The sequence below is a fragment of the Aquila chrysaetos genome, chromosome 11 (assembly GCF_900496995.4).
Source record: "Aquila chrysaetos chrysaetos chromosome 11, bAquChr1.4, whole genome shotgun sequence".
Classification (NCBI taxonomy): domain Eukaryota; kingdom Metazoa; phylum Chordata; class Aves; order Accipitriformes; family Accipitridae; genus Aquila; species Aquila chrysaetos.
Genome location: NC_044014.1, coordinates 18,648,074 through 18,664,938, shown reverse-complemented (window position 1 = coordinate 18,664,938; position 16,865 = coordinate 18,648,074). Strand labels below are relative to the sequence as shown.

At 51.7% G+C, this 16,865-nt stretch overlaps 2 protein-coding genes across 8 annotated transcripts in view; both read right to left on the bottom strand.

Moving 5' to 3' along the window:
* On the bottom strand, window positions 1-8,419 carry LOC115348541 (cytochrome P450 26C1). Of its 2 annotated transcripts, XM_030031402.1 has the most exons (6): window positions 8,215-8,419; window positions 7,914-8,138; window positions 7,509-7,784; window positions 5,700-5,855; window positions 1,642-2,148; window positions 1-1,356 (listed from the first exon to the last, which is right to left on the bottom strand). In XM_030031402.1, exons 1-6 carry the CDS (start codon window positions 8,404-8,406, stop codon window positions 994-996), a joined length of 1,719 nt encoding a protein of 572 aa, XP_029887262.1. In that variant the 5' UTR covers window positions 8,407-8,419; the 3' UTR covers window positions 1-993. The 2 variants fall into 2 exon arrangements, with proteins under 2 accessions (XP_029887262.1, XP_029887263.1); XM_030031403.1 differs by lacking the exon at window positions 7,509-7,784.
* Window positions 8,420-9,329: 910 nt separating this feature from the next.
* Window positions 9,330-16,865, bottom strand: part of EXOC6 (exocyst complex component 6) — a 98,536-nt gene continuing 91,000 nt past the window's right edge. For all 6 annotated transcript variants that reach the window (XM_041127106.1, XM_030029987.2, XM_030029988.2 and 3 more), the window contains 3 exons: window positions 11,433-11,545; window positions 10,926-10,937; window positions 9,330-10,453 (listed from right to left, as the gene is read on the bottom strand). In XM_041127106.1, coding sequence (XP_040983040.1) covers window positions 10,321-10,453; window positions 10,926-10,937; window positions 11,433-11,545 — 258 coding nt within the window. In that variant the 3' untranslated portion in view covers window positions 9,330-10,320. The remainder of the gene's footprint in view (window positions 10,454-10,925; window positions 10,938-11,432; window positions 11,546-16,865) is intronic.

The window sequence follows — 16,865 nt, the reverse complement described above, 5'->3', positions numbered from 1 at the left end:
AGCACCCAGGCTTAGTCCCAGGTACCACCCCCTAGATGGACCCACAGAGCTGCTGTCCTGGCATTTTCCCTGGCAGAGTTAGGCTGCGGGAGGTGACATGGTCAGTCTGGCCAGCCAGTCACCATGGGGCCGGGGTCACCTTGCAAATGCTCCCTCTGGGATGTGAACAGCATCATCAGGAACAGGGGACTTTCCACCACAAATCAGACATATTCAGGAATGTCTGTTTTGCAAATGTTTATTCCCCAAAGCCCCCTCAGTCCAATCCCTCAGTCAGGCTGTGGCTGGGGAGCGCATCCTGCAGAGACCCCAGAGGGGTGCTTCATGGCAGACCCCCAAGCAGCAGCACGGTGCTCAGGCACAACATACACAGCTACTACTAGTGGGTGAATGAGACATGTCCTCTTTGTGCCAGCTCTAATGGGAAGTGCAGGAATGAGATTAAATATTTACAATAAAAACCACTTTGCACCCTATTATTCTAGCTACAGCTGACGCCATGGCTTGGGCAGCCCTGGCCTGTGTTTTCCTGCAGAACCCCCCCATCTTCCCTCTTTTTACATCTAAAAAGCTACAGTGTGCAGGATGTCTGTCCTGCCTCTCCTATAACACACCCACAGGAGATAACCCTGGGACAGAAAAGCTCTGGGAGCCTTAGCTGTGGGGCTGGGAGTTTTGCTCCCCATCCCTGGTGGCTGGCGACCTGCGTGGGGCAGGGGCTGGCTAAGCCCCTGTGGGGGATGCTCTCTGTCAGCAGCTTCAGCGGGTTTTGCGCCCGGGGTGGGGCTGAGGCTCACCCTGATGCTCAGGAGCAGGATTCTGCAGGACCCTCCCTACCAGCTTGCAGACCAGGAGGGGAAAAATAAAAAGACCTTTGGGGTTTTGTTCTGCAGTGACCCAGTGCCATACCCAGCCTGGGGCAGCAGAAACCTGTCCCTGGCAGCCGTGGCGGGGCATCGATGCCAGGGCTGAGGGGGGCAGCGTACCCCTGGCTTAGGCTTCGCTGCCGTGGCCGGGCTGCAAGGGGTGGAAGTAGAGCTGCAGCCCGTCGTCGACAGGGTGCACGATGGGCACGGTCTGCATGGCGGGGTAGCCGGGGGTGGCCAGCTCCCAGCGGGCCGTGCTGACCAGCTCGATGGCCAGCAGCTTGAGGATGGCCTGTGCCAGCTCCTTGCCGATGCAGCTCCGTGCCCCACCGCCAAAGGGGATGTAGTGGAAGCGGCCTGTGGCCTCCATCCTGGCGGCACCGAAGCGGTCTGGGTCGAAGCCGCTGGGAGCGCTCTGGTAGATGGCGGCTGTCTCATGCGTGTCACGAATGCTGTACATGACGCTCCAGCCTTTGGGGATCTGGTAGCCCTGGGCAGGGGAGAGAAGAGGGGAGGAGAGGAGCATTACACACTTGTGCAGCCGGCTGTGCTAGTGGAGGGTGAGCAGAGGGTGCTTGGGGACAGCCCCACCACATCGCCCATCTGCTCCACAGCTCCTTTTCTCCCCAGCCCAGCTGGGACCCACAGAGGTTGCTGGGTGCCACCTTCCCCTGAGCTACACTGCCAAGCACCACCACTGGGCCGGACGCAGGGTACTTGCAGACAGTGGCAGGCAGCAGCTCCCTAGCAGCCCGTCGGCGTGCAAGGCACTTACGTCCAGCTCAAAAGTCTGCAGTGCCGTCCTGTAGCCTCCGGAGACGGGCGGCAGCACCCGCAGCACCTCCTTAATCACACAGTCCAGGTAGCGCAGGCGGCTCAGCTTCTCCAGGCTGATGTCCGAGGGGCAGCGACAGCTCTGCCCTGACGGCGCCCGGAGCTGGGGGCCAGCACAAGGACCGCTCTGGGGGAGGGTGGGCTCTGGCAGGGTGTGAGGCTGGGGGAAACCTTCCTCCGTTGGGCACAGAGGCTGGCTCTGGTCCTCGTGAGCATCTTTGGCCGTAGGGCGGAGAAGTGGCTTCTCACTGTCCCTGCTCCGGGCAGTCAGGGTGTCTGGGCACGGTCCCACAGGGCAGCGCTCACACTGCTGGTACAGCTCGTGGGACGTCAGCTCCTGCCTTATTTTTTCAATCACTGAGGGGTGCTTCAGTAGTAGGAGGATCAGAGAGGTGCTGGCACTAGCCGTGGTGAAAAAAGCAGCAAATATGAGCTCAATCGCTGACTCCTGAGAGAGGAAGGAAGGTGACAAGTTTGAATGCCATTTTAAACTGGTTGTGATTCAGACTGTTCTCACCTTTTGCAGGTTTTGTCTCTGTGCAGAGGGTCCTGCCCCCCCCCCCCCCCCCCCCCCCGCTCTCCACAAACCTGCACCTACCCTGGGTTGGCAGGGACCAAAACAAGACACCTTGTTCTTCCATTTCTGTACAAACTGGACATCCTTGCCAACTAACTGATGCAGAAACACAACTGAGATGAGTATGCATCACCTCCAATCCAGCTCTTCTGAGCTTTCCTCCCCCAAATTACAAATTTTAAAGAAGCATTTTAACATGCATTTTAGCATACTGAGTGAAGTTCATTTCAAGCATTATGCTTTTTACCTTCATCTGCCAATTCCCCTTTGCGCCCAGCTTTTACCTTTTTGCCCAGCCAGTGGTTATGAGGCTGTGTGTTTATGCATAAATCCTAGATGTGCTGGCAGCTAAAATGGGTTGCATTTGATCCATCTCCAGTTATAATTGACCATTTGCTTGTCTGGGAGGGGACTCAAACCAACAGAGTTGAAAAGAGAAAGACCTCCCTGCTATAGCAGGTCAGCCCAGGAGGTGCCGTAGCCGGCAGGGAGCTCTCCCGCAGGGATGCACACACCAGGCAACGGATTTGCTCGCTTTTCAAGCTTTACAGCCTGAAGCACAGCAGTGTTCCTGATAGCTCCGTAGCAGATGTGTCCGTAACAAGTTAGGAGGTTAACCAGCTCAGACGGACCACAGCACAGTCAAATCTGTAATACATGCCTTGTCCCAGCTCATGGATCCCCACGCAGCCTCCCAGTCTTTCCGGGACTGTCTGCAGGGTCTATATGGCACAGCACATGTCAGGTTGCTGTGGGCTGTTTGCAGCACCCTGTGACCAGCTTTTGGCAATTGTTTTCCAAAAGTTAAGGGTTGCCCGGAGCTGGGTCATGGTATTTCACATCTCTGAAAGCCAACATAATGCTCAAAATTACAGCACCACCTGAAGCTGCCAGCGGCTCACTGGGCTGGGAGCGCTGAGGCCAGACCCAAAAGCCATGGAAGAAGCCCAAGGGAGGAGCACAGGGACCTGCCACCCCGGGAGGCGCTGGGACCTGGCTGGCACTATCGAGCACTAATCGCTCCAGCGAAGGGGCAAAGAGGAGCAAAAGCCCAGGGAAACAGACCAGTTTCCTTTCACACAGCTATGTGTCTGGATTTAAAATTGTTCTGACACAACTGGTTTCTGGAGAGGTGAAGCCAAAAACACAGGGAAGGACACCTGAAGCCTGAAGGTACCTGGAGCCAAGTCTGGTAAGGTCAAGGGTAATGTAACAAGGATTTCTCTTTGCTACCATCCCCAGCGCCGTATATTGACTGGACTGGAGGCTTTTGCCAAAGTGCAGCTCTCAAGGGCATCTTTCAGATGAAATAAAACCTCTGAAATAACAGATCCCTGTCGACCCCTATCGTACCTCCTGCAGGCGTTAGCAGGAATTTTTACATTCACAAGATAGCAGGCCCAGATGAAAAGAAATCTCTCGGTTCCACCATTTGCAATTAAAACCCAAGACATTTCAATACAATGTGAGGAATTTAGGGGAGGCTCTGTGATTTGAAATAACAGCCTTTATGACTCCCTGCATCAACCTCTGACAGTGCTGCTGCATAAGTTGTGACACCGAGCTGCTGACTTTCCCTCCCTGCTTTTACAAGGCCAACATAACTGGTGACTGGGAGGCAGCATCTTCCCACAGCTTCACCAGTATTGTCCCTGTACTACAGCCTGACTCCCCATCCTGGGAGGCAGGACTGGTGGCGTTACAGTTCCACCTGTCCAGCCAGAGACAGCACTATTACATAGAATGTTTGTTTTTTTTTTAAATCCTTCCAAGGATTTACTGTTTTAAAACAGTACTTTTGGCAAAGTGATATCTTTTTAACAACGTTTACACTTCAAGGGTCCTGCTGAGTTCATGCCAGCAGTGCAAATCACAGTGTATTTAGGAAAATTTCTGGGAAAACGGTGCTTCAAAATTGTTTGAACAAAAAACAAATTAGTAACTAGTGTGTGCCGGTGTTTGGAGTGTCTCTCAAAGTCAGATATATCCACAACTCTGAGAGAGCTTTGGACTTTTTATGAGAGATCTACTACTGTTTTATTAGAGTGGAGAATATTGGCATAATTGCAAGCATAGGCAGTTTGGTTTGCAAGTCATTTTGTTAAATACAGACAAGGTAGAAATTTTCTAACTGTAAAGGTACAGGACAGCATAGGAATATACTATCATTTGAATCAGCTAGCCTGAGGTCACTGCCACATGACTCCACGTTACGTTTAATATCCCCTTATTCCTACTATTAGTGTCCATTTGTGGTCCGAGCCAGGGACACGATGAGAGATCATGTAATTGTTCGTGGGTAATATCCATGTGAATACTAACAGAGATTAATCAATCTTAATCAATCACATTTTGAGTCTGGCAGTTATTTTTTAAAACATAATGATAATAAAAACATTCTACTAGAATAAATAATATTTAGAATAAAATTACTTTAAGAATATATGCTAGTTCTAACTGTATCTAATAGTTGCTGTAAAGGCTTTCAAATATTTTAGACTTAGAGATTACACTTTTACAAAATATTTATAAAACATTAGTCTTTAGATAGTTTTCCTTACATACCTAAATAAACAGTAAAACTATGTATGTTCAATACTTTCAAACTATATTCAGCTGCTGAAGCCATGCAAAACTGCTTCAAAACTTGTTATAGAAATGCAGTGCCATCTGTCATCCACGGACACCAAGTGACCTGGAGCTACAAATGATGCAGTACCAATGACAATTTTTTCCCAAGATCTTTGGCAAAATACTCTTCACATTCAGTTGGCAGTTTTGGCTCAGTAAGGACTACTGGGTTCATCCCTAAGTCACAGTAATGCATCATGTTGCATCATAGCAATCCACAAGCTAGATGATCTAATTAATGATGAGGTGATAGGGAATGACCCGGAGTCCGTCATTCCATCCCTGGACCCATTTTGACATACTGCCTCAGAGACTTCTGGGCTCACAGCCCTGAGGACATGATTTACACGCCGTGCCATGCTAGATGCTGGAGGAGGTTTGAGGAACACACAACGAGCTCTAAATATTTCCAAGATCGTACCTTGGAACGAGGTTACTGAGTGCACACTGACGTACAAAGCCTTAGCAAAGCCCCATAACCCTAACAGCACCCTAAGTCAGGCTGAAGCCCGGTGGCCATGAAGAGGAAAGGTAGAAGAGGCATTTATTCCCATTTTAAATACCAGCTCTCTTCTAATGCCAAGAGACACAATCCTACGGGAGCATATGAGCACGCTGAGTCCAGGCATTCTCGCTTGCGCTGGAGATAGTGACCTCAGAGTTGGTAAGAGGAGGGCAGGAGCCAGCGGCTGGTGATGTGTCCCCACACAACCCTCCTCCTGCCCCTCAGCCCGGGTCTCTCAAACAGCCACCAGGTCAGAAGGGACACTGCAAGGGAGGGTTCGCCTTACCTTTAGCTCCTGCATGGTGAATTCTTTGCCGTGTTCCTTGGCACTGTTTATTATGAAATCCAGAGCATCGCTGTGATCTTCAGGGTTGTTTCTCTGCAGTTTTTCCTGTATAGCCTTCTCCATAAACTCATGTAGCATGTCCCGTGCTTTGATTCCCTGCGGGAGGCAGACACAGTTCAGGAGAGCCTTAGGAACCGTCCCCCTCACCAGAGAGACCGGGGGACCCTGAGTGTGGCAATCCTTAATCCCAGGATCTGTAACAGCAAGAACTGTTTAATCTGTTGCCCAGCCCCAGAGCCTTGCAAGAGGCAGCAGTTTGGGGAGAACTGCTGCAAATTCAGTTGCCTTGCTGTTGTGAATCAAATACGACAAGTCCCAAGAAACACTCTGAGAGGAAAAGACAGCAGTAAACCCACAGTACCGAGTCCAGAGGTGTCTGTGCCAAACAAACCCACGGTCTTGTCAGGTCCAAAAGAAGCTTGTCCAAAGGGACAAGAAGGGGTAACTTAATAAAACTGAGTCCGAAGCAAGGAACATCTGAGACAGGAACAAATGAGTGGCTTTACTAGAGTATATTGGATAAAGGCACGTGAATCACGCCAAGCTCATCTCCGGTTGTGTTGCACTCCTGTGCAGCAAAACGTTTAGGAAGATGTCAGTGAGTCAAGTGATCAGCAATTTCTTTGCAAAGTGGGGATGGATGGAGTCACAGAGTGTGTGGCTGTGTAGCAAGATGCCTCCTGCAAAAGTCAGAAGGACCAGAGATTTGGGATGAAAAATGGCCATGACCAGATGTTGAGAAGAAGATACAAAGGCTGGGAGTTGAGGTGGGAAGGACTGGACAAAGGAAACAGGACAGCGAGCAAGGGGAAGGACAAGGGGACTTAAATGCCAGTTGAAGAGGTTGGTTTGGGGCCAGAAAGGCTGTGGCTGACTTGGGAGAAGGCAGGGAGGGATAGGATGGGGGGTGAAACCTCGCACTAGTGACAACCTGCAACGGGGAACTGGACAAGGAAAACAAGAGCTTTGAACTGGTGGAGAAGAGCAGCAGGGAGGCTGGGGGAGAACTGGCACCAGAAGGGTAAGGTGATCCAGTGGGGCAGAGCTCACAGGGGAACTAAGAGATTGGGTAAGCCCCGGCTAAAAGGGGCAGGAGACTTGAGCTGTGGTAAGGGTGGAGAACCCAAAGCCAGAGGAGGTAACACAGACTGAAATGGGAGGGGAGGGGTGGGACACAGGATCGACACCTAGAGCCGGAGTGTGGGGAGGCAGGCAAAGAGGGTCAGGACAGCAGGGAAGAAACTGCGGGTTGAAAGAAGCTGTCTCTCTGCTGCTGAGGGACAAGGGACCAAAGACCATAAGTGGGTCTTGAAGTCCTCGGCCTGCCCTGAGGTGCACAGGGAGTGCTGACCTGAGGCGTGCTGTGCCCACCTGCCTTTGCGCTCATGCCCATGGACCCCTCTACCGTGGGCTACATGAGTCCAGGCGCGATGAGATGGGACAGGACCAATGTGATGGACTAACCAGAGCCAACACAGGCAACATACGGGGTGAGGGAGGAAAGGAGCCCCTCGCTGTACAATGAGCTGGAGCCAGCGCAGGGAGGTGCTGGAAGCCAACGAGGAGCAGGTGAGAAGGGGAGACGGCTGGGGTGGGCGAGACACCAGGCCGTCAGACCAGTAACGGGGTGCTGCAGAAGTCCCGGCCCATCAGAAGTGCCCCTTGGCGGGCCTGGGGACGGGGGGGGTCTGTGCTGCCAGGGCCCGGGCCCCTGCCCCCAGGCAGAGGGAGCGGGGCAGGCAGCAGTACCTTGCGCAGCCCGCTGAAGGGTATGTTGAGGGGCAGGGAGAAGAGGTTCTCCACCAGCTGTTCAAAAGTTTTGGCCAGGTCCTTGAACTGCTTTTCCTCCAGGCGGAGCCCCAGCAGAATCCGAGCTGCAATGCGGAAAGTTAAGGTTTTAGCGGAGGAATAAACTGCGATGGAGCCCGGCTCCATGCACCAGCCCCGCAGCTCCCAGCTCACAACCTTCTGGATCCGTGGCAGGTAGCTCTCCAGGGCGGCGCGGCTGAACACTCTGGCCAGGATCTAGGAGGAGAAGGGGGGGAACAGAGGCAGGCGGTTAAAGCGGGGGGCCCCACGTGCCACCGAGACCCAAGCCTGGGCAGGACGTGCCGCCCAGGCCGCGCGTCCTGTTGGGGTGGCGGCGAGGCTCACCTTGCGGCGCTGGCGGTGCAGGTCACCGATGGAGCCGAGCAGGGTGTGGGAGCCCAGGATGATCTGGGTGCTCTGAGGCCACTGCGTGCTGACCAGCGTGTGCTCGCCCAGCAGGATCTTGCGGATGTTCTCGGCGCCCGTCACCCGCACCACCGGCCGGCCCAGGAGGTGGGTCTTGAACACGTTGCCGTACCTCTCCCGCCGGGAGCTGTGGAAGCGGGAGCCCTGCGGACGAGCCGCGGGTCAGCCCGGCGCTCCTGCCGGCCCCTTCCCTCCCCGTCGCCCTCCCCCTGCGCCTTACCTGGAGCAGCCAGTGCAGAGTCTCCCCGAAGAAGGGCCAGCCCATGGAGCCCCTGGGCAGGGGCAGGGCGCTGGCGCGGTCCCGGCTGAGGCTCCAGCGCAGCGCCCACAGGTGCCGGCACAGGGTGACCAGCAGCGCCAGGGCCAGCAGCGCCGGCGCCGCCGCTTCGGGCCAGGAGAGCCCCGCCGGCATCCTCCTCCCGGGCGGCGGGAGACGGGGCGGGCGCGGGGCGGCGGCGGGTCCCCGCCCCGGGGGGGCGCGGGCGGCTCGGGGGGCGGCCCCGGCGGCTGTCAAAGGCAGGGGGCCGGGCGCCCCGCGACTCCGCTGCCGGCGGCGAGCGCTCCGCGGCTGGCCCTGAAGGCTGCTGCCCGCCCGGCCCCGCTCGCCTCCTGCTGCCGGTTCGCCCCTCGGCCACATTTATATAGATATTGGCCACTTACGCCCGATCCACCTTCGGAGATGACGTATCCGCTGCATATTTAAGCAGCGCGGCCAAGTGCGGTGATTGGAGCGGGAGAACCGGGGAGAGTGGCTGAGGGGCGCGGGGACGCGGTCAGGGCGAGCGGGGGCGGCCGGGACAGCCCCCCCACCCCTCCTCGGGGCCGGGGGCCCGCCGCCCCGCTCCCGCCCCCCGCCCGGCCCCTCGGGGCGCCCCCCCCCCCCCGCCCCCGACGGCACGGCACGGCACGGCACGGCATGGCCGGCCACGGCGCCCCCCCGCCCCAGCCAGCGCCGGCTCCGCGGCGGGACGGCTGCCCCTCGGCGCGGGGTGGCCCCCTCTGCCCCGCCGGGACCCCCCCCCGGCGCTCCCTCGGGCCAGCCCTTCCCGCCGTCCGCGGAAGGCCGCGAGTGCCGCCCCGGGCTCCCCCGGCCGGGGAGCGTCCCAGCCCCGCTCCGCAGGCCCCGCCGCCCCCAGCCGCCCCGGACTGCCGCGGCAGCCGGGGGGGGAGGGGGGGGATCCCGCAGCCCCCCGGGCCGCACCCCGCCGTCAGGGCCGCCCAGACCCCCGCCCGCCTGCCCCGGGGGTAAATCACCAAGGGCCGGAACCTGTACAGGTCCCAGCGATACCAGCTCTGAGGCGCGTTCTAGTGCGTGAAATTAAAGAGGAACACGGGTGAGGTTTATATTACTGTATTTAGACCGTCAATAACTTAAAAATACAGCGAAAATGTACATTATTTTTACATGTTCCATTTGGTTTGTATTTGTTAAGACATTCTCGTTGTGTCTAAAATAGCCAGGAGGGGACGGTGCAAAGAGACCGGCAGTGGGATGAAATGCTTATCGCTGGGATGTGTCTGGCGCTAGAAAGCGCATACTGACAAACAGATGCGGCACGAAACCAACAGTGGCAAATCCATTCTTTACTGCAACCTGGGGAAAAGAACCCGGGATCTTACAAAAGTACAGTTAGAAACAGTAACCCTGAGGAACAGAAACAAAACAAAATGTCACATTATAAAGAACTCAAATGGTTATTTACATTCACAACCTCGAGATTAAACCCTTTCAGAGAACAAAGCCTATAAGCCCTAATGCTAAATAAATATCAAGTCTAGTTCTCAGGTAGTTTTCAAAGGTACTAAGAAGATTTTTTCGTACCTCCAGACTACAAAATCTGGTATACAAAATTATGTCCAATCACTTTAAGGCTAATATACATTTAATGCAGGAAAACGATAGGCGGCATCTGAAACGCAAGTATCTCAATGCTTAAAAAACATCAAATTAGGATCATCCAGAAAACAGCAACTAAGGGATCATTTCTCAAATAATTCCTACCTGGAGCAAAATTTTGGACACCGTGTCTGCAGATATTTAAATAACGTATTTACAGTTCAGCGGTTCCATGTACAATACGATTGAGCTGGTTTTTATTGTACAGTCTCGTTTTTCACCATTTGTTTACAATATACAAAATAGTATTCAATCCATTAAAAATACGTACAAAGAATTGTTTGCTGAAGACTCTGTGTACAAGCCATCTACTGCATTTTTCCTTTACTCGGTCAAACAAATGTCCTAACTGATATCACTGTTTGCTTAGTAGAAATAGTGGCTGAGAAATACCTCTTGGCATGATGAGATACCGTCGATTTAACAGGCCTATGTGTGCTGGGACATACCATTCACTAAACTCCTAAGTTGCTTTACTACAGTCTCTATTAGCTTCTGCTTGTCACGATCATTCTTCCTGAACTGAGCAAAAATGTTGTTCTTTTTGCTAGAGTCTTTCATTCTGGAGAAATAAAAAAGCAAATGACACAGACATGTTAGAAACATAATTTGAAGACGAAAAATCCAACTATTTGAATAGATTTACTTTTGTTCCTCTTTTGATCTTTCTGCTAATAAGAACTGAAAGATTACAAAACCTATTATCTATGTGCTCTTAAATTAAGCTTCCACAACGCAGAACTCGTTCTAACAAATATTACTTCACAAATTGCCCGTAAGTATTAAGCAAATATCACTTCGGCAGGAAACTGGCCCTACCAATTGCGTTAGGAGGAAAGCAAACCAAAAAACCCGTTAGTATCATTTGCTTCTGTGGTAAATTCAGACTCGGCAAACGGGTGTGTTTTGTTCACTGTCAGATTACTCGGTATCGTTACTGCTGATCTCCCGTATCAATGGATTTAAAAAACGAAATTCGGGAAATAAAGTAAATTGAAGCAGCAGTATTTGGTAACAATATAGGCGATACGTACCCTCTGTGAACTCTGCAAAATACATATTCATCGCAGGCAGGAGAGGAGAGAAAACACCATTAGAAAATGCCTTTAAATCACAGTGTGTTTTGATGCAGTTCTTAAAAGCAGGTTGATACTCGGCTGGCGGCAATGCGCCCTCCCTTACCCTGCCCGCCCCAGCCCACTCGCCGGGCCAGCCGAAACGCTCGTACCGGCTTTACCGGCGGCGAAACCCCACGCGTTTCCCTTCCCTAAAGCGGCAACTCGGGCAGCCGCGGGCTGCTACCGGGGCTCCGGCACCGCCCGCCGCTCTGCGCGGCTCTCGGCACCGGGACAGCGACGCGCTGCCGCCGGGCTCTCACCGCCGCAGCTCCCGGGAGGGCGGCCCCGGCCCCGGCCCCGGCCCCGGCCCCGCAGCCGCCCCGCGGGCGCCGGGCTGGGAGCGCTGCGGCGCCCGTCCCTGCCCCGCGCCCGCCCCGCCGCCGCTCACATCCCCGCGCCGGCGGCCCCGGCCCCCGCACTTACTTCTCCAGGAGCGTGAGGGCCGTGCTCGGATTGACCCGCAGGTACTTGGAGGTGGCCTGCCCGTAGTCAGCCAGGTAGGTGGACCAGTCCCACACCATGAAGAGGTCCAGGAGCTGCGGGGAGGGGCGGGGGGGGAGAGGCGGGTGAGGGAGCGCGGACCGGCTCCCGCGGGGAGGAGGCGCCCGCCCGGGCCGGGCCCCGCCGCAGCCCCTCGCCGGGAGCCCAGCCGGCAGCCCCTTCACCTGCCCATTTCTCTCTTTAACGCCGCCTCGCCTCCCTCCCTGCGCTGGGAGGCGGCTGTGCAGGTTCGGCTCTCGGAGGGGATGCTAACGGCTTCAGGCTTTGGTGTTTCAGGAGCTTGCTTTACCGTGGGGAGCAAGAAGGGGATACTCGTGTCTGTTGCTGAGTGCTCACAGTAATTTAAACCAGAGGTTCAGGTAGTATCAATTAAGTGAATTAAACAACCCCTGCTGCACTCTCCATGGTGACTGATCCTTGTGACTCAACCCCAAGCCCTGGGCACACTTCTGGCCCAAACAAACCCCAAACATTTAAACAGGAGAACAAAAAGCCTCCAAGCGCAGTCCTGCATGTGGCCGGAGTTTCGAATCAGGCCTTTGACTCACAATCTCAGAGCTGCTGTTCAACAAAACAACCTGCTTTTACAAGCGGCCGCGATGCCTAACCTTCGGCAGCCAGCGCCCTCGCAGCTCTCAAAGCCTAATTCCCCCTCCGCCATCATGGGGTGCAGGCCAGGCACCGCCGGGCACCCTGCCCAGGCTGCCCCAGGCCAGGGCACAGGCGGCCCTGGAGGCTCCGTGGAGCCTTTCCCACGGCTACCTGCAGGCCGGCGGGCCCTGCTCCCATTGACGTCAATGGCAGGGCACCCCCAGCTTCCCCCCGCGTCTGATGCCTGGCCTTGTCTTGCTGCTGAGGGCTAACGCGGGCTTGTTCTCAGGCTGCCCAGTATTAGCCAAACCTACTGTTAAAGTAAGCGTGGGGAACCATTAGCAACACTTTGCTCGCCATGCCCGTGGCTGCTCCACTGAGCCGGGTCCTCAGCGCAACCTGGAGCCCCTGCTTGCCTGGAGGCCTTGCTACATCGGTAATGCTGGAAAGGTGGGGTGGAACAGGATTTTCTGTAACAAAACCACTTTAAGAAACGTAACAGACTACTGCAAGTCGTACCGTTTTGCTATTTAAATAAAGAACCCTGTTCCCTTTAAACATTTGCTTCTGCTAAGCCACACCGGAGCTGTTACAACCAGGGCACAAACAGCATCGGCCCCTGCTCTCACAGGCAGAGCTGCCGCAGGCGCCCGCTCCTCTGACTTCGCAGACTACGCCAAGAGAAGGGCTGCACCTCCGAGAGCCTTGCCTTACTCAGACTTCTCAGTCTGATAAAACGTCACAGGTCTCCAGTAATGCTCATCTCCAAAATTATAACACCAACTTCATTACAAAATAAAAGCATACACCCAGTCTTCATAGCTTCAAATTCATATGCCTCTTTTCTCCAAATTTTTCCACTTCCTAACCCCTTTCTTATGTTATTTTCAAATAAAATATCTCACTTAAATTCTTTTCTAATTAATTACTCCTTCCATATTCGTAGTACAGTCTTTTATGAATACGCAGTAACATTTCCTGGCTTTATAATGGACCTCTGACACAATTACTGCTCTGTCGTTCCGAAGTCGTTCAGGGACCATTACAAACCTCAGTGACATCTAGATTTTACATGTAAAATTTTACATGTCTCATATGGGTGAAAGGTGTATGAAAAGCAAGGAGGCTATTTAATTCTCTACTGACTACGTATCCACGACAGCCATCAAGGTCAAATGCAAATGATTCTTTCTCACAAAGCACCTTCTCAGGATGGGCACCTTCAATTCTCCTACTGAGCTGAAGAGAACATGCCTTTAGTCACTAAGCAAACAGACTTGGGAAAGCTCTGATAACTCAGGAATTAGTGGCATTTGTGAAACCCACAGCCTCAGTTGCTGCTGCGTATTATTCATCAGTTCTTATTACCTGTGTTACAACAGTTGGTAGTGCCCAGTCCTCATAGAGGCTGTATGAAATATTCAAAAGCACAATCAAAAGAGTGGAAAGAGAGGACAGGCAGATGCGCAACACAAGGTGGGAGGATAAAGCTGACAACCACAGGAACCCAACTGGAGACTTCTTGTTTCCTCTCTCTTACAGAGAGGCAAACAGAATGTATTAATAAATTACTACTAATTACAATCCCACTCGTCATGGGCTCCACGTGGGAGATGGTCCTTAAGAAAGAACCGTGCCAATGCTCCCGCAGCAGTTGTGTTCAGTAAATGAAAGGTGAAAGATTTCATTTCTTATCCGTATTGTAACATTGAAATTGAGGATTCTGGGTAAATTCTAAACAACCCTGAAGCTCTGTATCCTATTGGCAATGTGTGGCCCAGAGCCATTGATGACTGATACAGTTACAGTGCTGACAAGTTCAGAGAAACTTTCCTGCCAATATCGCATGAGCAATTTTCATACTGTACTTCCAGTGCTTGAATCAAGCATCTGATTGTGTTGTGGCTCTGGGACATCTCGGTGATACTGACGGCTGGGGTGGAAGATTACACCTCCTTTGTCACCTGACCAAACACAGGTAGGCATGTAGGGCTCTAAACAGACACCATGGAGTCTGCTGCTTTTCAACACATGAGGTAAAACAAATGTCCCAGGACAACGTGAAGCATATTCTGTGCACTCCGAGACAGTCCTGGCTCTGAAGAGTGCACACCCTGAGAGACATTATCGGCAAGGGGGAACGTACCCAGAGCCTCTTCCCTGCTCCACACTTGGTCAAAGAGCTGCACATAACCAGGCTCATGCTAATAAACCTCCTAAGTTAAAGCAGCTGTCACGACATGTGGCAGGTAACATGAAGGACCAGGGACATGCAATCAAATGACACGCTTCTCAATCATAGCTCCCTCCCCTCCTTCCACGCACGTGTTCAGGGGCTGTAGTGTGACAAACGTGCCCTGCTGCTGGAGTAAACGCAACAGGGAGCTGCAGACTGCTGGAGACTGGACTGCTGCTGTGCACAATTATGCATTGTGCATTTCGTCTCCCTCACAGCTGCAGCTCTGCACTGTGGCATATTGCTGTACATAATGGGCTTTGACAGCACGTACTGTACGCTGTGGGTGGGCAAGAGCTGCCTGGTGTGCAGCTCTTCGGATCTGTGTCCTGGCCATTCATATCACCTGCATCTGACTTGGCACTTGGCAGATGTACAGTCAATGCAGGCACTTTGTGAGGGGAGCAGGTTGGCGAGCAGCCAATGGCAGCAAGGACAGTCTAGCAGAAATGAGCTGCTGGTCCCAGGACCATCACGCATGTATGGGAAATAACTTCAATCCACCCAAAAAAAGCTTCCCTCGAGCACAACCCCAAATTCACCTTCACTCCTACAGCCATGCTGCAGAGGTATCAACCCTACAGTCTGCTTCAACCTCTGTTACTCTCTTCCTTTCTGATTTACACTGCCTTTTGCCACCCAAATGTGTGCCTTACTTAAATGAAGCGCATTAATTCCTCTTCCTCGTTTATAAAGACCTCTATTACAGTAGGACTGTGTTGGCCACAGGCATATGATCTAGAAGACAGCCTGTCCATTCAAAGACGCAGAAAAATGTTTGGGCTACTTCATGTGATTTGAACATACTCTCGGAAAGACAAAACTGTCAATGAAGTACTGGCCTACATAATCCTTTGGTAGATGATTTTTATTTTAGTAAAGGATAAACTTATCTTGAAATTTCTACATAAAGATTACTGAAGAGAAGAACATGAAGATGCAAAAAGTCTGGGTTTTAATTCATGCAAACAGATAGCTACATGAAATTCATCATGAAAACTTGGCCAACTCTTCAATAGAGGATAAAAAAAACCCCAAACAACTTCGTCCCTATATTTCTGCTGTATTTTCATTCACAATAGATGCATATTAAAATGATTTTATAATGTGACAGGGACTAGGTGTGTGCAAAACCACAAGGAGAGGGAACAGCCTTTGGTAATGTTACACGGTACTCAAGGTGAAGATATAATGGAAATACTTTGTGGATTTGGCTTGACATGCTGACGTGACTCATACTACAGAGATGTAATATGTGGGATATGTTAAGTTCCTCTGAAATAAAAGAAGGTTGTAAATCTCTGCAGTTTTAAATACTGTTATTACTACTAATATGGAAAAAGAAAAATTGTATCAAGGGCAAGTCTAATCGTAAAAGCGTTAATTTTGCCAAAAAGAGTATCAGCTACAATTAAAAAAAAAAACATTTAGAGGATTTAAGTTCAGGTGAAGCCCCACGGCTTCTCAGTTGTGAAGCATGAAGTACAGGAGAATTTTCTGGTAGTTCTTATTGTGGCAACTAGAATAAACCTAGTAAAGGCCAAATTAAAGCAACATTTCCCTACTACTATTTTATCCACTAAAACTGTCACTATTACTGAGACAGTAAGTGAAAATGAGATGTATTGTCTAGCAAGGAATGGTCCACACTGACATGCACTGTAGAAATACCTGCACAGAGTAGGTCCTGGCAATAAGTACTTTCCTGCCTCAAAAAATCAATCAAAATCCACACAGTGTAGCACATCACACTGGTGCTGCTGGCTGCGACTTCTTCAAGTTTAGAATGTGCATTATTTGCCTTGAAATTACAACAGGAAAAATGTTTTTTTTCCACATGCATCTTTCCAAAGTTAACACATATCGGAAATACTTCAAACCAACAGAAAGGCAATCTCTCCTGCTACTCTCAGAGTCTGGAGGCAGTGCAGACCATTAGCTGTTAGTTAGCCACTCAGCCCCACCTAAGGAGCCACCCGAGGGTGCTCTGTCAGAACCAGCTTATCACGCAGCTGAAACACTGTGAAGCACCTAATAAACTAGAAATACTACACTACTATGAAAGAACAATGGCACTGTTGGACACTCTTTATCCCATAACAACCATAAAAAATAAGCTAAGTCAGAAGCCCTTCTGACTAAGAATAATTTGCAGGGAAGTGTATGTACTTGTGTGTGTCTGAGTTGCTACCAAAAAAAAAAAAAAAAAAGGAACAAGCTTTATCCTTTCTAGTATATCAGATAGGGTGTCCAACAGACTGTCCACTTACTTCCATTTACAAGATAGATAGGGTATACACTTCTGCCTTACTTAGAGGATTTGCCTCTTCTAAAGATGTGATGGCAGGGGAACCTTTATCCAACATCTTGGAACCATCAGGGCTGACGATCAGAGAGCAGCATGTTCCTTTTACTGTATATGAAACAGTGTTGCCTTCTCAAACCTTCACATTATTAGTCACATATATACTTCTAACACTATAGATAACTTAAGCCTCTGGCTGCTGTTTTGCACTTGCATTTTGAAT

What these genes read in the sequence shown, in the direction of transcription:
- LOC115348541 (XM_030031402.1), bottom strand. Translation starts at nt 8,406, where the DNA reads ATGCCGGCGGGGCTCTCCTGGCCCGAAGCGGCGGCGCCGGCGCTGCTG. An exon ending in CTCTGCACTGGCTGCTCCAG is followed by an intron (nt 8,139 to 8,214) that starts GTAAGGCGCAGG and finishes GCTCGTCCGCAG; the next exon opens with GGCTCCCGCTTCCACAGCTC. An exon ending in TGCAGACTTTTGAGCTGGAC is followed by an intron (nt 1,357 to 1,641) that starts GTAAGTGCCTTG and finishes TCCCCTGCCCAG; the next exon opens with GGCTACCAGATCCCCAAAGG.